A 26,178-nucleotide genomic window follows, 5' to 3' on the forward strand; every position below is an offset into this window, starting at 1 on the left:
AAGGTTTAGGTCCGATAACAGGTTTATCTTGCCAAGTCGAATTTGCATTCTGAAAACTATCTAGCCAAGTAGCAGGGGCAGGCCTAGAGGCATCTTTTCATCTGTCATTTTAGTGATGGCGCAGTAAGTGCTGTAGTTCACTAGTGATATGTAATTCACAGGTCCCGCTTACACAGAGAACCATATGCTAGGAATTTGTAGGTAAGTAATCGATTAGCCCATTCTATATGTTTTCAGGAGTCAGAGCACACACACTGGGAGCAGGAAGGCAGTGCCCCAGTGTTCAGAGTCCATACACCAGCAATGAAATTTAGCTAAAAATGGGAGGGGGTGGCCACGTAAAATGGGCGTTTTCTTACAATGCCTATTTGTGTTTTTCAAATGCCCCATGCTGATGCAAGGGCACCCTTTGCTGGTGGTGCTGCTGTGCAATTTGCATTAAAAAAACAGGAACCAATCATCAACATCGAAGACTGTCTCAATAAAATAATGTAGCATAAAAATTAACATGTTCTTGAAGTTGGTGGAAATCATAAGATGGGAGTAGATTGTTGGGGGTGAAGAGATATAAAAGTAGCTGTCTGACTAGACTTTTTTTAATAAAATATCTCTTTGGTTTCTAAGAAAATACGATTACTTTTCTTACTCTCAAAATAAACAAAATCAAATAATTATAAGAAGTACACAAAGTAATGGGTACTTGGTTCCTATTTAAAACACCCTCAAAAATAGTTCCAAAATATATATAGGTTGTTGAAAAGACACAGTTTTTGACTGAAATGTACAGACCAACCAGATAAAACACATTCCCCAACCCCTCAAAATGAAGGGTCTGTTCTCTGCCCAGTTAGTGTGACACCACTTTCAGGTGTTCCTCATTGGCTCAGAGATGTCATTTAGGGGTCAAGGGGATTGCAGCTGTGAGTCTTTGTTTTCCCCTTGCCCTGCCTGGCACAGCAAAATCAGTGCAGAGAACACATGGGTGGTTCGCACGTATCGGTATTAGAATTCCACCCTTATAGCCTTTTGCCCATTTGTATTAGACAAATTGTGAAGCATATCTTATTATTCAGTATTAGCGTAGTAAAAAATAGGGCAGTATATGTAAGTACAATAAAATACTTTTAAATGTACGCTTTGTGCATGTGAGAAAGAACGAGTGTGTGAGCATGTGTGTGAGTGAAATTGAGAGAGAGAATGAGTGACAGGTATGGAGTGAGAATGAGTGAGATTGAGTGTCAATGAGTGGAATAAGTGAGTTAGAGAAAGAGTAACTGCAAGTGAGAGTCAGGTTAAATGGATAAGTAGAAATGAGTGTAAGAATGAGTGTGAGAGAATGAGTTACACTGAGTGACAGTAAGTGAAACAATGAGTGACAGTGTGAGTCAGACTGAGTGAAAATAAGTAATAATGGATGAAAAAGTGAGTGCAAATGAGTGTGGAAGGATGTGTGAGTGAGAGTAAAGGTGCGTGTGTGTGACAGTGAGTGTGAATGAATGAGTGATAAAGAGTGTGGCACAGGAGATGAGAATAAATGAGATTGAGTGAGAATAAGTGAGTGAGAGTAAGAGTGAGTGCAAGTGAGGGTTAGTAAATATGAGTGAGTTAGAGTTAGAATGAGTCAAAGTAAGTGCGCAAGAGTGAGTGAGCAAAAACGCGTGGTTGGAAGTGAGAATTGGTTAGAAGGAGTGTAAGTAAGTGAGAATCTGTACAAGCGAGTGAATGTTAGTGAGCATCAGTGAGAATGTGTTGTTTTGTTTTTGCCGAGCTTGCCTTTGGCCCTGGTACAATGGAAGGAATTATTGGTTAATAGAGCCACCAATCACAAATGGTGGCACTGTATACGTGAGCCAATTCCTAGCATGAGTAGCACCTGTGACACGATACTGGTACTGGCACACTAGAGATAATACTTGCCATAGAGGACACCATGGCACAAGGCTGGTCATTCTTGTCATAGGGACACCAGTAGAAATATACTGGTGCTGCCATGTTGGGCAAAATCTTTGGTATACGGTGCACCCATAGCAAAAATAGGCCCCACCCTAAACCCTTGATTGGTAGAGGTTCGGGCAACACACATTGCTCTTTTGCTCAGGCCAAGTATTATGCCCCATATTTTACAACACAAGGGAACCCAAGGCGCAATTGTTAGGGACCTATGGGTAATACTTTGTTTACAGAGACAATGGTCCCTAAAATAACTGAATAAATTTAGTACAACATAGACTAAATAGTTCTATATTGGTGTCCAGCCGGACAGTTTAATTGCATTTAATAAAAGATCGTATCAAAATTTCAGTAAAAAGATATAAGTGGGACACCAGCCGGTGCCCGACTCAACAACCTTCAACAAGGAAAACAACATACAACATAAATTGTGTAGGCAAAACAAAAAAGCAGTCTGGTTTGTATAAAATATATACAGACTATACATACACTACACATATGCACACACAATTACTAAATAGAATAGTGACATTTGTGTATTAAGTCGACGACGTTTCGAACTACCATTGATTACGAGTTCATCTTCAGGACAATTAATCCTTTGCCTATTTACAGATACTCTGACGTTTGGTTGTATACAGGAGTATACAAGGGGGGCACACACTAGATTTAGTATTTGCTAGCGAGGATGAAACATTGGTACAAGATATCCTACCCCAAACGTGGACTGATCACAATCTAGGGTAGGGGCTCAACGGGTAGGAGAAAGGACCGCAAGCACATACAGACTGGATAGGAGGTGGGCTAAATTGGATAGTGATATGGCGCTGGCCCTGATTGAGGAAAATGATTATCTGACCTCTACTGATTCGGTGGAGAAGAGCTACCAAAAGTACTGCAGCACCATGGTTAGGAATCTAGATCGCCTACTTCCAAGGTGCAAAATTAAAAATAAGGATAAGAATTCAGCCCCCTGGTGTAATGCGAAGGTAAAAGAACTCCGCCGTCTGCGTAGAAAGGCAGAAAGGAGCTGGAGGAGACAGTACGAAGACGTAGATAGAAACCTTTTTAAGCTAGCTCAACTCCAATATAAAACAGCAATTGCTAAAACAAAAGCCAATTTTTATGCCACCACTATCCTGAACTCCACGAATAGTACCAAAACTCTTTTTAAAATTTATAAGGACATCACCTTGCCCCCCAGCCAATGTAACAAGACAATTGCTTCACAACAGCTCTGTGATGACATCTCAGGCTATTTTCAGGAGAAAATTCATAATATTGTCGGGAACTTAGTCCCCCATAATACCCAGCCTCTAGACACTGAACAGAAGGAACCAAGTATCGAGTTGAATGCTAACACGGGACGGAAACGGCATTGACCACAGTGATGGACAATCTTCGACTGCGCGCCGACAGAGGGGACGCGTCGATTCTTGTCCTTTTAGATATGTCGGCGGCCTTCGACACTCTGAGTCATGCCGTACTGCTACAAAGATTGTGGAACAACGGAGTGAGAGGAAGAGCCCTTGAGTGGCTACAGTCGTACCTCCAAGACCGCCAACAGACGGTGACCCTAGGCCAGTTTGCATCAGAAGCTTCTCCCGTCCCGCATGGGGTCCCAAAGGAGTCTTCAGTTAGTCCCATTTTATTTAATGTGTACCTGAAACCCCTATTGCCCATCATTAAATTCTTTTTTGTCAGCGTTATAAATTACACGAATGATACTCAATTGATTTTCTCCTTGGAGGGCAAGCAGAAGACCTCAGTAGAGGCCTTCCAGGAGTGCATGCGGAAAACGGCGGACTGGCTCAGGGCTAACTCGCTCCAATTGATTAGAGCAGTGGCGGATCCTTCATGGGGGCGTTAGGGCGCCGCCCCACTGCTTTCTCGCCGTGCGAGATGCAGAAGCAAATAGTAGAATACTACCTTTTGTTTCTGCCTTCTCGCACGGCGAGAAAGCAGATTAAGTTCCTGTCAGAGAGTGGGCATTACTCAAGAGCAGGGGGGAGTGGCTTTCCCACTGTTGTTAATACTGTCTGTTTGGACAGCTGTCCAAACAGACTGTACTAATTGTATTAATAACAGCGGGCAAGCCGCTCCCCCCTGCCCTCGAGTAACCCCTCCCACTCTCCCTGTTCTCAGTAAGCTGTAGCATACAGAGAAATCACGTGGTGTTGGGGCAGCCGGCCGAACGAATCACAGCGCTGTGCTGTGGTGAAGGGGAGGGAGGCTGCCTGCTGCCTTCCTGCCTGAGCGTGACGACAACGAGCACCATGGAAATCAATTCAGAACAGGACGGCGGGAGTCGGCAGTTGAACTTGAAGGCGGGAACTTGAAGTAAGGTACTGCAGACAGAAAATGCACATTCAGGTAGAAGCGCTTATCTTTCTGCATACTATGTGGCAAGTGCTTCTGCTGTTTTCAATAAAAATGCATTTCATGGTGTCTTTGTTTTCTAATCGGTGTTCAGGATACAGGCACGTTAAATGTATGGAAAGCAGGACGCGCTATTTATATGCTAATTTGACTGAACGGAGCAATGCCAGTAGAAGCCATGTGTGGTTATCGGAGCTGTAATCAATGGCCTTGACAACGAGGCGACGCCCAGACTGGCCGTCGGCGGCCAGTAGCAATGACATGTTCAGTCCCAGGCTCGCTGCAGCCTCTCAGGCTTTCTGAACCTCGCCTTTATTTCAAAACTTATGTGAGGAAAGCGCGCGGGTTTGTGTACCACGGCAGCTTCGGTTCAGATGGTGCTGCTATGCACATTTACTTATCGAACAAATTACAGTAAAAACAATATGTGGGGTAATTTCTGGGCACATTTCTGAGCAGGAAAGGATTTATTACTAAGAATGACTTCAAGACCGGAAAAGCAGTCTGACAGAAATGCAGCAGCATATGGCACTGTAAATGCGAAATGCCTCGTGAATCAGCAGTACTTTTTTAATATCCGCGCATATATTTTCATTTTACCCTCTCAGTAATTTAAAATGCAAAGGCGGCGGCGGCGCCATTATGTATCTAAGAAGGTATGTGCATGAGATGAATGTTTGTTCTCACAGAAGTGACAATGACCTTCAATCGTCCAATCATATTGTGGCTTCTGTTTCAAGGTGAGCTCTGCTCTCGGTGCTCCACGACAGAGCCCGCTGGCTTCGAGCAGTTAGACATTCTCTGGGTGAGAGCAGTTAGTGAGCAAGGTCACACATGAGTCTATTGCTGAGTTACGGGTGACGGCAACAATCTGGGAGTTTGGAGCTTGCTACCCCCCTCGTCGCTGCTTGAATAGATAAGGCAGTTTGGTGTGTGTGGGAATGTGTTTGGATTATGGGGTAAAGGTCGGATTAACGTGAACTGTAAAGGGATGTTATGATTGGGAAAGTATAAAAGAGGTGTGTGATAAAAAAATAATAATAGGTTGATGTTCTTTATCTGAAACTAAATAAAGGACCCGCAGTAAAATATAGCTTTTTTAAGTGTCCTCAACCCTGTTGAAGCAGCGCATCCTGTTAGGTTTAAAAAAAATGTTCTATGACTTGTCTTAGTTATAACTGGTCGGAAATACTACAAGCACCAGAATGAAAGGAAAGTAGCAGAGCTGGGGCAAAGCTCTGGTATTTCTCGGGAGCAGCTTTAAAGGTTTTTGTGTTTGTGGCTTAGAGTCGCGTGGCTTTGTGGCTGGTCCACTGTATAGTAGAGCCGTGTCTGTAGTGCCCTTTGCAGTGGAGCGTTGTCGGTACACTGCCTGTAGTGCATACTATAGTAGAGCCGTGTCTGTAGTGCCCACTGCTGTGTAACAGTGCCTGAACATTGTCTCCAGTGCTCACCGCAGTACACCAGTGCCTCTACAGCCCAGTGCAGTGCAGCAGTGCCTGAGCATTGCCTCCAGTGCTTTTTCATTTTCTTTCTAAATTATCCTAAAATGCACTATTTGCCCTTTTTTTCTTTCAAAAACTTCTCAGAGGAAGAACCCCCTCCCCCTGATCTTGACTTCTATTGGTTCGGCTCACTTGGGCCTAACTTTTTTACACTTTTGAAAAATGACCAGCTGCCACTGCTTTACTTATTTTACAAGCTCAAACAGATAAGATGAATGCTTTAAAAAAAAAAAAAAGCATTTTGATGTCAAATGTGCTATATATGAATGGTACTCAGCATTATCTCGAAGTCTGTTATAAAGTTCTGTGATTATACTGAATAAGCAACTACCTATGTTATGATATTGACATCTCTTTATTAATGTAATAACTGTACTTTCACACTGCTTTTTTAACCTTCTTGCTTTCTCAAATCTGCTTGAAAATGCACCATTTGCCCACACTTTTCCCAAAATTTCTCGGGGGGACCCTCCTTATGCCAATCGAGCTTGCTCACCGCGGTACGCCTCACCACTTTCAAATGTCACCAGCCGCCACTGGATTAGAGGGAAAATGGAGGTGATGTACTGCTCAGCTGCAAAAATCTTAAAGCACCCCATGACAGAATTTAGGCTTACCCCAGAAGAAGACTCTCTGAATCTGACCAACATCGTGCGCAACCTAGGAGTGCAAATAGACGCCAACCTTCAAATGGTGTCACAGGCCAACAAAACCATCCAAGTTGGCTTTAAACTAATTCGCATGCAGAGAAAGATCCTCCCGCTACTACCAATCGCCTCACGAGACTTGGTAGTGAGGAGCTTAGTGTTGAGCAGGTTGGATTACTGCAATGCCCTGTAACAGGGTGCCCCTAAGTACATCTTCCAAGGACTCCAAAGGGTGCAGTCGGCGGCAGCTACGGTGGCTCTTAATAGACCATGGAGCTCCTCAACATCCTTGGCACAGAGAGACCTTCACTGGTTACCATTTAAAGAACGGGTCAGCTTTAAATCACTATGCATCGTCTTTAGGGCGGTTCATGGACAGGGTCCTTTACCACTGCAGGATAAATTTAATTGGTACGAGCCCCCTAGACAATTACGGTCTGCTAACACTGGCCTAGTCCTGGTCCCTAGATTTAAATGGTCTAGAATGGGAGGCAGGGCTTTCAGTGTGGCAGCTGGACAATTATGGAATGGGCTGCCACAGGGCCTCAGGGTGGCTAGCTGCCTGCTAAAATTCAGGAAGGAGTTGAAGACCTTACTATTCCCTAGGGGCTAGTTCATCTTCTCTAATCTGGAACTGTAGGATAATCGTTAATTCTTGTCTGAGCGCCAAGATACCCGTAGGGTGATAGCTGCGCTATATAAGAACACAATACAATACAATACAATACAATACAACCATTTACTGCTGCCATAAGCACTCCTGCTCCCCCTCCCACTTTGCTGACCACGTAGTTATTCATCTACTCTTGTTTGCTGAAAACTATTTCTAAAGCTTGTTCTCCCTATTTCTGTTCACATGCTTACACTGCAGAAAACCTTTATAAAAGACCTGTGTTCTGTGACTTCAGTGTACTGCCTCCTTGCAGCACGTGCTTTGTGGACGTAGTCCCACTCATGAGTGATTAATAAACTTGTTATTTATTTTCAACTCCAGTGCTGATCTCTATTTTGTTGGTCTTTGAACCCGTGGACAAAAGGGTGACCCTGCACCAGTGTACCCCTAAAAAGGTACATTTCCACAGGGAGAGTAAAATAAATAAAACCACTTACCTTGCGCTCGCTGCATTGATGAGTCAGCGATACGGCGAGCACATGGTAAGTGGTTTTATTGATTTTTTAAATTTAGTTTCCGTTTCCCATCGTCTGTCAACACCCTCCTCCCTGCCTCTGCCCCGCCCCACTGTTGTTACCTGTGCGTGCCACACCTGATATGATGTCACTTCCTGTGAAGTCATTAAGGTCAAAGGGTGTCCATATACCATTTGCTGTATGCAAAACAGGCAGCGAGCCTGTGAACGAAACTGCATTTACCTGTTATGCATGTATCAGAATTGCATGCCTTAAAAATCTCACCTCTTGAATTATATACTAAGCCTCACACATAATCTTTTGCGTACTGGGCCTTGAGATTTATCTGATTATTGACTGCTTAAATGGACCGCACTGTGTCTTAAATACAAAGGGGCATGTTGTAGGAGATTCTGCATTCAAGAGGATGTACACAAAGTGACAGCCAGGAGGGCAAAGAAACACTTGGGGCAGTTTAGGTTCTGCTCTTGCAGAAACAAAAATGTTTAATAGGATAAAAGAAAGTATTTTGCTGGAATATGCATCTCCAAATTTAATGCAAGGTGGTGATCGCTGCATTACAAAATACCTAAAGAAATACATAAATGTATTGCACCTCGTATCAAAAGTCAAAACAAGCTTTATTCGGCATGAAAAAATCCATAAAAGCATTCTACATTATAAAACTTGGTTCAGGAAAGTAATATAGCAATAAAAAATGTGTCCGTATTAGAATCCCCTTTTTCCCCCCTCATAAAAAGGTTTAATAAAAAGGATACGTATTTCATTTTTGATGTATAGACTCCATGCTAATCTATAACATTTCATGGGGTACATAGAATTACAAGAATCTTAAAAAAGGTACCTGAAGTAAAGCCCAACATTTGATCAACTAATCAGTCTCATAGACAAGTGATTCCAAATATGAGAGCATTTTCCTTCGCTTGATTGCTATCATTGCGAGCATGCATACCAAACTGAACACCTGCTTCTGATTTGTTTGTGTGCTTTAGAACTAGACTGTTAGACAAAATTGCGTCTTCTTTTGAGTATAAAAACAGCATAAACAGGAATTTATTATGCCATGATATTTTATACAAAATGTGCCTTCCTGTAACCAACTACGGTACCACTCTGGTGTAGGAGGCCACTGTCTTGGGCAATAATGAACACTTTGCTGAATATGAAAATTTGTAATAATTCTTATGTTGCAGTTCAAATGCACACATAATAACTCACCAAAATGGTAGCACATGCCAAGCTGTCACTATCTGCAAATTACATCTTTGCACTGGCAGTGCAGCTCACAAGACCAACTAAGATTTTAATCCTTCAAAGGTCGATAAAAGAGTGATTACTCCTCAAACTGAAAACAAGTGTGCACATTTTAATTCCTACACTATTAAACTGCCCTGAAATTTCAGGTGAACACGCGAGGTGAGCTGCAGTGTTCGGTTTAGAAATCTTAATTCCTCTCATGTACACTGGAAGGAGTTTGGCCAGCCTTGAAAAATAAGTCAGTTTTATAAAGTGCGTGTGCGAGAAGCAGGAATTGTGGCTTGTTAATGAAGGCAGATTCCCAACTTAAATAACCCCACAGAATACCGAATGCAGGGGCATATTATCAAGAAACGACGTTAACGGGGGCGTGGCTTAGCGCCCGATGCGGATGGAGGTCCCGGGGTAAAGCTCCGTCTAGACCGGAGTTTTGTGGCGGTCCTACTCTTCCCAGAAGGAAATGGTGCACATTGAACGACGTCGGAACGCCCCGTCTCCCCACTAACCTGTCTACCGCTTCCAGGCTCCCTCAGCCTCGCACAGCAGCTCCCGTTTTCCTTCGGTCGCGGCTTTCCTTCAGCCGCGGCCGCCATTTTGTCATTTCAGACGGCGCTCGTCTGAGGAGCGAGTCTGCGACGGTGACAGCCTCCTGACATCAACGCTTCACCGAAAATGCCGCATTTCAACGGGAAATAAGGACAAATCATCAGAACCCTCACAGGTGATTCTATTCCTTTTCCTTGGAACCGTTTTTTCGTCTATTTTATCTCGGAGTCTTGCCTTCTCACTGGCATTGGCTTGGCAGCCATTTTAGGCTCCCTGCTCCCTCAGCTGTGAGTCGCCTATATAGCAACTTGACTTTCCTCAGTTTTACAGCCACAATTCATTGACTCCTTCGAATATTTGTTGCATTTGGCGCTTGCTCCTCCTACTATTGACTGTTGTGTATCCCTAACGATTGCAGTGCTCACCAGCCCGCACTTTATTGCTGAAACTTTATCTTAGGTGCTCTCATGGCGGAGGGCCCTGGTAAAAACCCTAAACGGAATTTCATCAAGAATTCAAAGCTTTTCACTGCATTGGCTAATTTGGACGCTTCTGGAGAGTCCTCCACTGGTGAACCATCTCTTACCATGGATGCACCCCCGCAACCAGGGTCGAAAAATGCCGTCAAGAGACTGAAACAGCATCCGCCCTCTCCCCCAAAGCCTACATCAGCTATTTCTATAGAATTACTCCTCGAGGAAATAAGAGCACTGCGCCCATTCATGGAGGAGACAAATTCCAAATTGCAAACCTTGACTGACAATTGGTCCCTAATGGATACTAGGGTCTCCAAGGTGGAAAAATCAGTCTCATCCTTCCAGGAAGCTACTACCAAAGTTGTCCACATGGAAACGCAAGTCTCGTCACTCCAGAACCAGGTGGAGGACCTTGAAAACAGAAATAGGCGCAATAACCTACGCCTTTATGGCCTGAAGGAAGGTTGCGAGGGGAACGACGCCATTGCCTTCTTTACATCCTTCCTGCCCAAACTTCTTCACCTTCCTGAAGGCACTTCTCTTAACATTCAACGAGCACATAGGCTAGGTCGAGCGCCTTCCACCATCTCTCCTAGGACAAAGCCTAGAGGTGTTATTATGTATTTTCTTGAATACACAGATTTGCTGAAGGTTCTATTAGCGGCTAAAGCTATACCTCACATCAAATGGTCGGACTCCACTTTATTCTTCGCCCAAGATATGCCAAGGCTACTGCTTCACGCCGCAAAGCATTTCTCGACATGAGACCAGAACTGCGTTCCATTGGAGCCAGATATGGACTTTTCCATCCCTGCTTATTCAAAGTCACACATAACAACAAGACTATGACTTTTGAGGATCCTCTCCGACTTCGAAGTTTTCTGAATTCCTGTGGTACAGCTGACATGGAGTTTTCTGGCCCTTCCTCTTCATTTCCACCTTGACTCTCGTTGTTGATATTTTTGGATTACCTTACAACTTATGGTTCCTAGTTCTTAATATATTATGATATTCTTTTTTTTCCACAGGTTCCTAAGCTATCGCATACCTTTCATGTTCATTGCCTGTGTTGGTTCGTTCCCGTTACTTAAATGTTTAATCTTGTCTTTTCCTTGATCCCTTTTCCTTATGTACCTGGAAATACGTTGTTCACCTGGTTCTAATATTATTGTTTTCCTTTTGCAGAACACCTCCCTATATTCCGTCACGTCTCTCCGGTTGGACGTCTTGTGGCCCCGTCTACCTACCTACCGTTGGTTGTTCTTCCCCCCCTCCTCTCATCTCCGTTTTTCCCCTTGTGTTCAGTCCTCTGAACGTATCCACTTCCCAAGATCCCTTGTAAGTATCGACCTATTTTTTCTCCCTCTTCCATTGTTGACATGCTTCCTATTGTTTTATATGTTCTTGTCTTGATTTTTACATGGCGACTGTTTCATCCTTTAACATCGCTCTCTTACAAACCACTCTTCTTCTTATTTTTGATCCTAATATTCCACTCTCTTATTGTTCTTCTACATCCCCTCCCTTTTTCTAGTTTTATTTTACAGCCCTATGCTACACCCTCTTTACTCTTGTGTAACATTCTATGGCTCTTTCCAAATTATCTTCTTTTTCCGACATTTATGGCCTACTTCTCTTCTTGCCTTATATTCTTTTCTGCTCGGCTGACTTTTATCCTCTCATCACGATTTTCTTTTCATTTCCCAGCGCCCCTCTTCTCCATTGTCCTCTTTCACTCTCTTCTATCTGTCCTTCTTTTTTTCAGGCTTTCTTTTTCTTTTTTCTCACACTCCTCCTCTCTCGATGTATCTGAGGCTTTTTTCCATTTCGTATTTGCACTCCCTCTCTCTAATTATTCTTAATGTCAGTACGCATTGTTTCTTGGAACGTTAAAGGTTTAAACTCACCTATCAAGAGACAAAAGATCCTTTCCCATTTAGCTAAACTGAATGTAGATATAGCCTTTCTTCAAGAAACCCATTTATCTGATACTGACGCTGCTAAGCTTCAAAGAGGTTGGGTGGGAAAGGTTTTTTCAGCTCCCGGGGATGGCAAAAGAAATGGTGTTGTTTTGCTAGTTCGAAAGTCCTTTTCTCACTCTGTATTGCATTCTGAATCTGATCCCGATGGCAGATGGTTACATGTCAAACTTTCCTCTAAGGGTGTCCCTTTATCCTTGCTTAATGTTTATGCCCCCACAGGTGGAAACCCTACTTTTTGGAATGCGTTTGCCTCTCGCATTACTCAATCCATTGAAGACAACTTTATTCTAGCAGGTGATTGCAACCTGCCGTTGGATCCCTTCTTAGACAGAAACTCCAAAGTTTTTTTTGTCCCTAATAAATCCCATAAGCTATTTACACATGTCATTTCTCAGCACAAACTAGTAGACGCCTGGCGACTCTGCAACCCAACCAGCAAAGAATTTACATTCTACTCCCCTGTTCACCAATCCCAGTCACGTATTGATTATATTTTTCTCTCTCACCATCTATCCCAATCCCTCACCCAAGCTGACATAGGCCCCATTGTGTTTTCGGATCATGCCCCGGTTCTGATTAACATTGACATCTTACCCAAATCCACTGGTCCCAAACGGTGGCGTTTCAATAATACCCTCCTTCTTGATCCCAAATTTACGACCTCCTTTATTGAGTTCACCACCGAATTTTTTGTTATAAATGACACCCCTACCTTAGCTACCCACACTATATGGGACGCTTATAAAGCTGCAGCTAGAGACTTTATCCTCAGACATGTTGCTACAAAGCGTAGCCTTGCCCGTAAACGTACCAGGGATCTTTTATCTCGGATCAAAGCTCTGGAACATGCCTTTTACACCTCTCACACCCAGGAAAGTTTGACAGCTCTTGTTAATGCGAAAATGAATTATAACAAACAGTCCACTGATGATGCATCATTGTACTTACTGAAATCCAGCTCGAAATTTTATGGTGGGAAGAATAAGGCGGGGAAAGTTCTCGCTAACTATTTGAAGGTTAAACAAAATAAGCTGAATATTGAATCTGTTTTTGGTGCTAATTTAGTTCTGCAACACAAAGATGCGGATATTTTAGAGGAATTTTCCCGTTTTTACTCCACACTTTACTCTTCTGGCACGCAACCTTCTGAGCACTCTCTTTCCACTTTCTTCACAAGCATTCAACCTCCCTCTAACTTTCCCGTTGACCTCACCTCCCTTGAAACTCCCCTCACCGTTCGTGAATTGCACACAGCGCTTCAATCTCTTAAGAAAGACAAAGCCCCAGGTCCTGATGGTTTCACTGTCGAATTTTATCAGCATTTTGCTACCCTTCTGCTACCCAAATTATTTCACCTTTTGGAGTCTTTTAAAACTAACGGAGCCTCTTCAGGCACTTTTTCTGACGCTTATATTTGTATTATACCAAAAGAGGGGAAAGACACTCAACACTGTAAGAATTACAGACCGATATCATTGGTTAACATTGACTATAAGATATATGCCAAATCTTTAGCCATCAGATTAGACTCCTTTCTCCCAGAACTCCTAGGCCCTGAGCAATCTGGATTTGTTAAAGGACGCTTCATATCAGACAACACTAGACTCCTTTTTAACGTATTATCTAAATCATCACGCTTCAGTAATCCCCTAGCCGCAATTGCTCTTGACGCCGAGAAGGCGTTTGATAGAGTAGAGTGGTCATTCCTATTCTCCGCATTAAAATGGTTTGGGTTTGGCCCTAATTTTATTTCCCTCATCTCCTTTCTTTACGCAAACCCTAGAGCAGCGGTCTGTGCTAATGGTTTAATCTCCTCCTTTTTCAACCTTGGCAGAGGAGTACGACAGGGATGTCCCCTATCCCCCTTTCTTTTCAACCTTGCTCTTGAACCTTTCCTATCTAAATTACGTCAAAATCCAAACATTCACGGCTTCCCTCTATCCCACTCGCAAATCAAATTAGCTGCCTATGCTGATGACATTTTACTTTTCATTTCAAACCCATCGGTTTCCATCCCAGCTTTTCTTGCTGAAGTTAATGTATATTCTCACCTTTCCGGTTATAAATTGAACAACGACAAATGCGAAATTCTACCCCTCACCAAATTCACCTTTAAACCTGATTTTGTGGCTTCTAATTTCAAATGGAGCCCATCCCATATAAAATACCTCGGTTTACATATTGCCCCTTCTGTCTCGGATACTAAATCCTTATGTCTTACTAAATGCACTCAGAAGTTATCCGACCTCACCTCCAGGTGGCATCCCTTATACCTTTCCTGGTGGGGCCGACTTGACACTATTAAGATGATGCTCTCCCCAATTGTCCTTTACACCATCTCGAATATTCCCGTTTCCATTTCTGCCAAATTTTTTGCCAAAATCAACACCACCTTATCCTCCATTTTATGGTCTGGGAAAAAACCGCGCATGTCCTTATCAAGATTGCGCCTCCCCAAAGTGGAAGACGGGGTTAATTTCCCAAATTTTCCTGCTTATCATAAAGCCTTCCTTCTAAAACAGGCCGCTATCTGGCTTAAAGATCCTATCGAACCCCTTCCCCTTTGGGCTAACCTTGAGCACCTTTCTCTCTCTCCCTTCTCCTTTGCCGAGTATCTCTCCTTTTCTCACAAACCCCAATTTGTATCCACTCCAATCCACAAATACACCGCGAAACTACTTTTAGCCATCACCCCACCTCCTCCCTCTTCTATCGCTGACCTTCTCACCTCTACGATTTGGTATAATAGCAGTATTCTTATCAAATTCAAGCCCTTCTACTGGAAATCCTGGAGGCAACGTGGTTTAATATGGGTTTCCCAACTTTTTACTGGTTCTGTCTTCACTCCGTTCCCTATTCTAAGCCGAACTTTCTCCCTCCCATCCTCTTTTGCCCACAAATATATATTACTCAAGACTGCGGTCACGTCCGCATACGATTCCCTTTCTCATTCTCCTCCAATTACGAATTCTACTTCACTGGCTTCCTCTTTACACTCTCAATTGCGCTCCAACCCCTCAGCGTCTTCCATTTATCATTCCTTCCACAACCCTCCATTACCCCGGCCCACAACTACGGTGGAGGCGCAATGGGAATCTGAACTCGAAGTCTCTTGGCCTACCACTTTATGGGATAAAATTTGGATTAAGCTTCGCAAGTCTTCCAGAGCTGCTTCTCTTACACAAACACTTTTCTTTCTTTACAATCGACTCCTTTACACGCCTTCTCTTCTTCACAAAAGGTTCCCTACAACTCCAGACCTTTGTTGGTCTTGCTCCGCCCCCAATGCCACGCTTTTTCACATGCTTTTCCTCTGCCCTCACACGAAAGCATTCTGGATCAAAGTATGGGATCAAATCAATTCTATCTTTCACACCTCTATCCCTTTCTCTATCACTGACATATTCCTCGGTTCACTGTCCTCTTCCTGGACTAAAGTTGAAATGAATGTTCATATTATTGATTTGCTATTAGCTGTTGCATTTCAACAGATTACTGTTAACTGGAAGAATTCTGAGGGTATTACGTTTAAAGCTTGGTGGTTCAATGTATGTTTTAATCATAGATTAGATACTGCATTTATTTATCCAATCACCCTGGCCCCGAAAAGACATGCGTTGTGGCTTCCTGTCACCCTTTACTTGGATGTTTGCGCCAAACGCTCATCTCACCTTCCCCCATCGCAGCAAGAGGTCTCGAAACCCCCATGAATTGCCTTTTGTTCCCTCTTTTTCTTTAATACTTATCTTTTCGCTTATATTTGCACTGTCTCCTGAAGTACAAAGCCTCATCAAGTGTACAACTTTCATCCCAAGCCTCATTTACTATTTTTTGATTACCCTTTTCCTCTTTTTCCCCTTCACGTTTTATTTGATGTAACTTAATAATGTTATCCTAGCTTATTATTCCTATCGCCAATGTTGTATTGCCTATTACTTTTTGTAATGACCATTCTGTTTACCCTAATAAAAATTATTTGAACTTAAAAAAAGAAACGACGTTAACATTATCGCCGCTTTAGCAGCAGAAAACTGCCGCTAAAGCGGCGATAATGGGCTTGATAATACGCCCTTGTGAATTCCCATAGAAGCCCATGTTCTGGTATGAACATAGGCTTCTATGGGAATTCTCTACGGCGTATTATCAAGTCCATTATCGCGGCTTTAGGGGCAGCTTTCTGCCGCTAAAGCGGCGATAATGTTAATGCCGTGCTTGATAATATGCCCCAAAGTTTTAGACATCGAAATAATAATTTTCCTAATATATAATGTGCTTTTAAGAATCTCATGTCTTTACTAACCAAACTAGCCTTGCGCGTAAATTTCAAATACATATTGCAAGGTACAACAGACACGCGAGAAATCGACACGTAATGAAATATACCATTTTTTTTTATTTAATGTGATTTTATATAGCGCGAACTTTACCCAAGGGTGTCAGAGTGCTTTACAAAAGGACCAGTTACATTACATAAGGACTTCAGAGTACATGAGTTACAGAAAAACTGTAAATTCACAAAAGAATGATAGTAAGTACATACGTTTACTACAGATACTAGTGGTTAGAGTTCTATATATACAAGTTGAACATTCACTCATGGTAAAGATACAAACAGAAAAACTCTAAACTTACATAAGAATGGTAGTGAGTACATACGTCTACTACAGATACTAGTGGTTCGAGTTACATATGTACAAGTTGCAAGATCCCAATAAAGAGCCTGCCACTGGTTAAAAAACAAGTGCCAAACCTTACACAGCAAAGGGACATCTACATTTTCAACTCAAAATGCAGCCCCTAAACGTTTTTCCTGCAAATGCTGGTGGTGAAACAGACTGATCCCGCCCGACCAACATACCATGAAATGGGCTGAATATATAAATTCCCGGCACCACCAGTCAGTTTCAGGACGCTCTAAATAAAACCCCTAGTTAGGTTAATAAAGTGAATCTCGGCTCTGGCACATTGTGTGATCCTGAACCTCAGTTCGCTTATCTGAAGAAAACCAATTAACCAGTCAAGAAAAATAATTTTAGTTTGTATAGCGTAAAGAGAGGGAGGCCCAGTAACTGTCTACTCCCCATGGTCAGTGACTGGCTGCCGCCCCCTCCCTATGACCACACCAACCCCCGGACACATGAACATGAAACATGGTTATCTTTGGAAGGCGGGGGGTCGCAAGACCCCCCGGCCGTATTTATTAAGATATAAAACAATACATTTTAATTGCACGATAATCAGTTTATACAAAAAATCCGCAGGACATTAGATACAAGATTGTCAACAGGTGTGAGAGACTATCCTTAACAAAACTCTAATACAGATTGTTTCCTAACCGAATCTAACATCCTCATCTGAATTTTTTGTATACTAACATTTCTGGCCATATGGCAAGGTCGCTAACCGGTGTCAGGTCCTACTAGATGCGCCTCACCAAAAGATGTGCGAATGGGCAGCCGGGCCCGGTAATTACCCGGTCCACGCCGTGAACTCCATTTACCCACTAAAGGAGGGCCCTTACTCTGCGCCATCCGCTGACGTCAGAAGTATGCGTGCGCGGGGTGGCTACCAGCCTAAGGAAAGCGTGACTCCTCCAATCCGCGCCCCTTTGAAGCACCAGTTACCTTGCCCCTGAAGTTCTAGGAGGGGCCATTGGCCCCTCCCCCTGGGCGGGAACCTCCATAGGATGATGCCCGCCCCCTCAGACCTTAAAATAGCTGCTCACCGGTCATGACCTTACCGCATGCCCCATTCCTAATAAATACGACGACCTATGGGAAAAAATTCTAAAGCACAACTACACTGACTAAGTTAACCATCACGCATAACACCGTAGAGCTACAAAAGGGAAAAAAGGCCTAAATACCATTGCAACCAAATAACATATTACAATACCATTAACTAAACAGGGAAAAAGGCCTAAGAGAAAGCCTCACAAGCAAAATACACAACCAAAACAGTTTTCTACGCATGGAAAAATTGGCCTAACAAACATCATAGCAAATTACAGACTGAATCAGACTAATAATGCATACAACACCGCATAGTTCCAGGGATGGTGGGTGGGAAAACAAGAAGCCCCGAGCGCAGGGCACAACCGGTGTGGGGGAGCGTCCAGGCCACAAGGGGTCACCTGGGCGCTCCCCGCTTCTTTATACTCGAGGGGCCCGGGGGGGGCGGCACGCCCCCTCTCCCAAACCCTCCTGCAGCCCGCCCCCCTGACCCGGATGTCGTTTAATGCCATCAGGGTCAGGGAGGGCGCCAACCAATCGGTGGTAGGGCGCGCCCCAGAGGACACGCCCCACCACCGAGAGGTACAGAGGAGGGGAGCGGTCGCCGCACCGCCATGCGGGCGGGGGGGCCAAGAGCCCCCCCTTTTCATTTTATTTTGCAGATCTTGGCAGCTGTTTAAACCCCAAGTGTCTCACACACGTTAGGGAAGGACACGAATAAATGTAACATCAGAGGAAAAATGTGTCGGGAAAAGGAAACTATAGAAATATATCAAATGTGTAGAGAAGGGACTGCCCCCTAACAAACAGGGAGCGCTGATAGGTTTATGAGTAACAATGTTATGGCAGAGTATGAAGATTTCAGAGAAATACAACAAGCCTAGATGTCTGCCCAAGCGTGCACAGAGTATGGCATCCTTGAATGTTGTTGTAATTAGTTTAAGTACAAAAAGGTTCAAAGATGTTAGTTTACAAGAAAATATTATAAAACTACCCTCAAGTCACTGGAGCCTAGAGGGACTACTTTCTCGGTGGGTGACAGCTGTGTGCTTTGACAGAATGCAGTCACTCTCAGCCGTTTTATCAAACCTATTTGTACTAAATATAACATCTCTAGAACTATGGATCTCACCGAGATCATAAGAGCTCCCCCGAATGAATGTGTATGTCATAAAGTTTTTTCATGTTTATAAACGTTTCTACCACTGTTTAGAGATGTATAAACTATGAACAACGGATTTTCCTGTATATATTGTATTTTTATATTGTGGTATTGTGGATCTGATCAAGTTAATAAGAGCTCCCCCAGATTAATTTGTACGTCATAAAGTATTTAGAAATTTGGCAGCCTTTTTTGTTTTGACTTCCTGTTCCAGGGCCTTATTTAAAAACCTTTAGTTCACTGCGAATAAAATAAAATGAGGAAGGTATGCCTAAGCATCACAAAAGCAACTCTTACAAATAACAATACAAATAGTTATATACATTGAAATTAGTTTTTTACAATGTCTAAGTCCAGTGTCTCAACCTGGATGTCTACAAATCATATGCGAAAGGTCTCATAGGACCCACGTCAACCCGACTAGCATCATCAATATGGCACCGATGCAAACCAATCCGCATCTATTTTTTCACGAAACAAAATTATAATAGAATTAAATAAATATATACACTCAATAATAAAATGTGTTAAAAAAAGCAATGATGCTCATTCAATAAAAAGCTGTGAGGCAACCTTTGGTGTACCAGTTATTTTATGTTCAGTTGTAAATATAAGCACCGCTATAAGCACGACACCATCTACACTTCGAGTATGTTCGAAACACAGGGACTTGAGAATGGAAAACATTTTCGGCAAAAAATAAGCTTGTTCATGGGCCCAACAGGGAACCTCACCTGATGAGGGAGCCTTTTCTCCACCCACCTAGTTCATTTCCACGAGCCCTGACTGGTTTGCAAATTCAACTGTCTGCCTGGGACAGAAAAATATTCTGTTGCTGCCAGCATTACAGGTTGTGATGCACAGCTACTGGGTTCTGTTATTAAAAACTATATAACGAGGCAGTGTTTCCAGCCCCTGATCCCTAGACTCAGGAGGAACCCCTTTGATGTTTAACTGTGACCAAAATACCGAGTTTCATGCAGGGTTCAAAGACCCCTGCACAGGTTTGTGATCCCTCCCTGACAAGTTTGTAGACCCACAAATAAGTTTGTGAACTCAAGGCCTATTTTGAATAAATGATACCCTGGCCCTGCAGCTAGCACATGTATTGTATAGCCAAGGAATGCTGCACATGGCCAAAGGCCCTTTTCAGTGTGGAGTGGCAGCCTGTGGTGGGTGAGGCACAGGGTCTGACCAAAGGCAAGGCCCTGCGGCCAATCCACGCGACAAAGGCCTATGCAAGTGAAAATAAATGTGGCTCAATCACACGGTATTTAGAGTAACTGCTTTGATAAAAACACATTCACACATTTATTGTTACAGTGCATATTTTGCAGAGCAGTGTATATTACTACAATGCAGAAAAATTGACATGAGAAACCATACATGCCAATGTACAGAGTAAAATATGCCATCTCTTACAATTGATGAGGGAGGGGAAGGAGAATGATGAACTACTCAACACTTAACTTCTCGTCTGTCAAGTCACCTCCCTGCACTCAATATTGGTAACAAACAGCATATCACACTGTGGACGTCTCCTTTACATGGTCTCCATTTGTTTATAGTCACAATAATCTTCTGCATGGCAGGAGGAAGAATTGCAAGTCCTTAAAATTTGAGTACAGCAAAAAAAAAAAGATTTTTGGTGGGTGCCCCACCCTTGTGTCCTTTCTCAGAGAAAGTACAAAAGTAACCAGGATGTCAAACCACACCCTGTAAAAAGAAAGGAATAATTTAGGCACTAATATTTATTAATTCTATTTCCTAACCACCCATTGATTGGTAGACGGGAGGAATGGACCTGGAGGATGCACGCCACCACTTAAGTGCCACTCCCTTGGCGACGATTCAGAAAAGGGGGTGGTGATGAACAGAGTGTCTGAATTAAGCAGACCACTCTTACCCAGTCCAAAGATCAGGGCTTGATCCATCACCGTTATTTAGCTCACTGCCCCATCCCAGCTCAGAACCTGGCTATATGCAAATTAGTCTGTCCCTGGCCCAGTGCATCATGGGAACAGGGCAGACCAAACTACCAAGCCAATTCTTCACCAGAAAGGATACAAGCTACCGGGGACCGGTTTCTGGCATTTCAGCCTCGTCGGCCCGGCTTGCTTGAATCCTGATGGAGCAGTGAGCAAGGGACTCTTGTCTGAGTATACCCTGCCACACCTATAGTGGCCAAAAACGATTCAGAAAAGGGGGTGGTGATGAACAGAGTGTCTGAATTAAGCAGACCACTCTTACCCAGTCCAAAGATCAGGGCTTGATCCATCACCGTTATTTAGCTCACTGCCCCATCCCAGCTCAGAACCTGGCTATATGCAAATTAGTCTGTCCCTGGCCCAGTGCATCATGGGAACAGGGCAGACCAAACTACCAAGCCAATTCTTCACCAGAAAGGATACAAGCTACGGGGACCGGTTTCTGGCATTTCAGCCTCGTCGGCCCGGCTTGCTTGAATCCTGATGGAGCAGTGAGCAAGGGACTCATGTCTGAGTATACTCCCTTGGCGACGCCACTGGCATCCGAAGGAAGCTAGACTGAGCCCCAAACATGTCAAGTGGCAGATGGGGCAGGACATAAAAAGAACAAGCGACAGCAGCCATTGAAGTGTACTGTGACGCTGAAGAGGAAGCCAGGAGCTGTCAGGCTTCATATCAGCGCTTAAGTCTAGGGGTTTTGGTCGCGCACATCATAACCAAACAAACCAACACCAGTACGGTGAAAAGAAGGGGAAGGTTCATGCATGGACAATCAGAGACAGCCTACAGGGTGCGGTGATTATGGGAGGGCAGCCTGTGCCACAAAACAATTTTTAAACCTCTGGAGCATGGAATTCAGCGACTCCACCACTGAGGACCTTGAAATGGTGCCCTTCCCAGAACCAAATTCCCTAAAATCGGGAAAACGCATTCTTTGAGCAATCTGCTCCAGATCAAATTCAATCCTAAAACGCTGAACAAATAATACTTGTTTCAATAAAAGATGAAAGACAGTGGAGAATTTGGTAGTTCGGGGCTGGGCTAACATAGCACTTAAACTTTCTTTGTTCAGATCTACCTTAGGTATGAGTAGCAAGAAGATCTTTCCAAAGAAAGTCTGGTAAACAGGAGGCAGTAGGGTAAAGTAGATAGAAACAGTGATACCTACAGTATGCCGCTATCTCTGGAGAATTGTCATTGTCGGTGTCATTCTTCCAGGTCATTGGTTTCTTCTACTGTCTCATAAATTGTATTCTCCAATCAAAAAATGTCGAAATGCGAATCTCTTTCTTTTATTCCTCCCGTGAAGGGCTCAGACTCTTCTAGTGTGCAGGACTTTGGTGAATGCTTCGTACTTGGGAAGCAGACATCTAGAGGGTGGGGTGTAATCTAGCACCGACATCTTTCCTCCACGTTGATTGCCAACTAAATTAGTTTCCTGCCTTTCGATATCCACTGATCCTTGAATTTCCTTTCCCTTCTTTTGTCCTTATCTTATCTAACATGTTCGTATTTGATCTGTTTCCTCTAAAGCTTAGTGGCCTTCAGAAGAAAGCGTTCACTGCTGTACTAATGCTTAAAGTTATCCTTGTTTGTACAAAACGGGAGTACTAGATGAGGCTACATATTTTTGAGGGTGGAGGGGAGGGCTTAAATAGCGCGACCTCGACCCGAAGGTTTCAGGGTGCTTTACATTAGCACAAATTGTGCTACAGAGACACACATTCATTGCTAGGCATGGGGAGAATTAGTGATTTGCCCAGAATAACAGGATGTTGAGCAGATGCTGAGACTCGAACACGGTTCTTCAGCTTCCAGGTTAACTGCTCTAGCCATTAGGCCACATCCTCTCCCCTTCATATCCTACAGCTCCTAAATTAAGAGTTTTTCCCTCTTAATTTATCCTCTATAGATGGGATTTTTAGTTATGCTGTTAGCCAAGGCTTTTTGATTTTCCTAAAATTATATGTATAATATGCCTACTTACAGGGGATTTTAGCCGGCCTTCTTCATTCATTGGCCTGCTACCTTGCCATTCACAATTTTATTCCACCCACTACAGCATACGGCATAGGGGTATAGGTGAATATACTTCAACTATTGGCTAAATTCACAGTGAGTGACCGCATTCTGCTCTTCACCAGAAATACATCCACATTAAAAGTACTTTGCTTAAATGCCAAGGACTGCAACAGCAATGGGTGTTCTTTAAACCAAAAGTTGTTTTTGCTTTTAGCTAATGGTTTTTTTTTCGATAGATGAGCGCCTGACAGCTACTGCAACAATAACGTTTTGCAAAAACATGATAAAAGAAAACAAGCAATGACAAAAACAAAAGGCTGCCAGCCAACACCAGAACTATTGGCTTTGACAATGCTTGCTAATGATTGTGATCAAGTGTAAAATGAAGTTTCTCAGATGCCTCCATGTCACCCAGCACGCAATGCTCCTGTCCTGGGTTTCTGTTTGACTACCTCCTGTATTCATGGCTATGCAATCCTGGTTCACTTTAAAAAACAACAGACACGTAAATAAATGCCCACTCTACTTGAGGTCTTATAAACTATCTCTTTAAGCTTTACACAGTTTCTAAAAATATGATAACAGTGAAAAACACACCAGTTAAATATGCACATTAACTAAAAACCTGAAGGCGACTGTAGACATCTGCTTTACGACACCACTTCCAAGGGCCGTAACAGGGCACAAATTTGCTATAAACAACCTCAGAATGTTTCGCCTTGGGCTACAAGAATCTTTGGAATTGAACTGCCACAACAGAGATTTTTCCTGAAAAAAAATGACATTCGTATAATGGATAATAACAGTTAGTGAGGTGCCACAAACCTTCTGACTTTCTCTAATCTGCAAGAAGTATGCTAATGTACTTTAGTTTCCCATGAGAAGAATATAGATGACACCTATTGGAGAAAGTACACTTAACAAAAGACTTAGCAGAATTGCCTTATTTATTTATGAGCAGTGTTACATAGTGACAGAGGGCATTACATAAACAGTTTTATACATAAGGACAGTTTTGTTGCATTACAGAATCTATCTCAGTACCAGAGGGTTGAAGCAGTGCTTAGTTTGTAAAAAAACGTAGGTGCCAGGGCCCTCATCAGGAGGCCACTGTAGCTTGTAACACACATTGCCCCTGCCCTGATGCCAATGATAGTAACAATACAACTTCTAACCATCACACATTTTCAGGTTTGACAATGCTACTATTTCAGGCCCCCACAGCTATATATATATACGGCTTGGGTGGCAGGTAATAGTATTTTTTATGTATATTGAATTAATAATTAACTGTTGTTGTGGTCATCTTTAAAGTAGCCAGATATCGCCACCTTGTGGCAGTCTGTCACAAGCACCGGTGTTGACAATTAAGTGCCGGTGCCAAACACTGGAAACCACCGGCTCAAATTAAGCACTGGGGTGCAGGCAGCTCGACATATAGGGCTAGATTCACAAAAAAGTATGTGTGGAGTTCTATGACTCTGCAGAATGTATCTTTATATATCTTTATATTTTTTGCTATTCACAAAACATGGAATGTCATGTGACTCTGAAAGCTGTCTACAAAGCTGTGCAGACTTGATTGCAAAGAACAATTCCACACAATAGGGAAGATTAGCTGAATGTTCAAGGCATGTTTTTTTGTGTTTTTTGTTTTACTTCTTTGCTGGGAAAATATATTTCTCAGAGAAGAAAGCCCTACCATGCTTCCCTACCCAATCTGAGGGTGATCCTCGCCCCTTCCAATCCAGGATCCAACCTTTTGCTGGAGTAAATTCCTGGCCATGTCCATGGTTAAAAGGTGCATATTACAGTTTCTTAATGCTCACACATTAACAAGTTTGTGGGTGTTCACAACTTACCATACTCACCACACCTTGTTCCTCCCACTTCCCACTCCTAGCTAATTGCTCCACACTGATAAAGTAGAAATCTACAGTTGTAAAAATAATTATACCTGCCAGGTATTGTGATTTCTGTGATTTCTTAACAGGCATATACATAACCATTTTCATTCATAACTCCTAAAAAAGCCTAAAAAAGCTTTGTGAGTCAGGCCAAAGTATGCCCCTGGCTAGGATAGAAATAAGACTTCGAGCACAGCCGGATGGCAAGGTCATTAACTCTGTTCATGGCTGCCACTGTGTGTCCCAATTCCTTGGTATTTGTGTATTATTCTCACTGGCCTCCTGCTTGCCTCATCATTTTGCTAATTCCTCTTTGTTGGCCTTAGGACTCTGAGCTCTTTACCACTGCTAACCAGTGCTAAAGTGCAAGTGCCTCTCCCATAAAATATGGTTTGATTGACATAGCTACAATTGGCAGATTTAATTTACCTGTACGTCCTTAGTACAGTGCACTACATGTGCCCAGGGCCTGTAAATTAAACGCTACTAGTGGGACTGCAGCAATGCTGGTGCCACCCAGTCAAGTAGACTTTAAACAAGTCTCAGGCCTGCCACTGAAGAATCTGTGTTTACAGTGTTCTCAGCAGTGCCTCCACGTAACTACCCAAGGAAAGGCTTTGTCGATTCCCTGATGAAGGGCATGAATGAATATGCCCGAAATGCATTGGACATCACATAATGACATTGCCTGAAATACATTGGATTACAATCCATATGAAAAATATAATGAAGTTTGTAAATATGAAACAAAAATAATTGCATTAAAGGAATTGCATATTCAACCAATATAGAACTGAGTGGGAGTATTTTTTCCCCCAAGGGAAAAGCAACTAATTTGTGTGCCTTAAAAGGATGAGATTGGACACTGCCCAATTTCACATCTATACAGTTTACAGTGCCATGTCGACTTGGTGTTTAAAACCCCTTGTCATGCCTTAAACTCCCCTTGTATTACACCTAAGTCACCCCTAAGGTAGGCCCGAGGTAGTCCATAGGGCAAGGTGCTGTGTAATCAACATGTACTGCTACGTTTTACATGCCCTGGTAGTAAAAAACTCCCAAACTCATTTTTCACTACTGAGAGGACTACTCCTCTCATAGGTTAACATTGGGGGTTCCTTATTACATTTATTAGGCTGTAATTCCTAATTTACAGAAGGTAGAGTTCTGATGTTTAGTATCTCTGGCTTGGTAATGACAAATCCTCTTTAATTGTAAAGTTGGATTTGTAGTTATCATTCTGAAAATTCCACTTTTAGAATGATGGACATGTTCCTGCTCTAAGCCATTTGGTGTCTGCTGCCTGTTTCTGATCACTGCTGGGCTGAGTGACGGTTGACTTTGCATATTTCCACTAGACAGTTCCACATGAAGGAAGGCTGGGTGTGACCATGCATCTCCCTGGGAGGAAGGGAGGGATGAGCTGGGCACAGCCTCACACTTACACCTGAATAGGATGTGCTCTGTCCACACATA

At 43.0% G+C, this 26,178-nt stretch overlaps 1 protein-coding gene across 3 annotated transcripts in view; it reads right to left on the reverse strand.

Moving 5' to 3' along the window:
- The window catches only part of SYT16 (synaptotagmin 16), a 690,595-nt gene that overhangs the window by 544,427 nt on the left and 119,990 nt on the right, over positions 1-26,178 (reverse strand). Inside the window, exon 1 of one of the 3 annotated variants that reach the window (XM_078660329.1) lies at positions 21,942-22,067. The exons of the other annotated variants lie outside the window; for them this stretch is intronic. Coding sequence (XP_078516455.1) covers positions 21,942-21,996 — 55 coding nt within the window. The 5' untranslated portion in view covers positions 21,997-22,067. Of the gene's footprint in view, positions 1-21,941; positions 22,068-26,178 lie in introns of those variants that run through there. 3 annotated transcript variants of the gene reach the window in all.

Source organism: Lissotriton helveticus, chromosome 9 (genome assembly GCF_964261635.1).
Source record: "Lissotriton helveticus chromosome 9, aLisHel1.1, whole genome shotgun sequence".
Classification (NCBI taxonomy): Eukaryota; Metazoa; Chordata; class Amphibia; order Caudata; family Salamandridae; genus Lissotriton; species Lissotriton helveticus.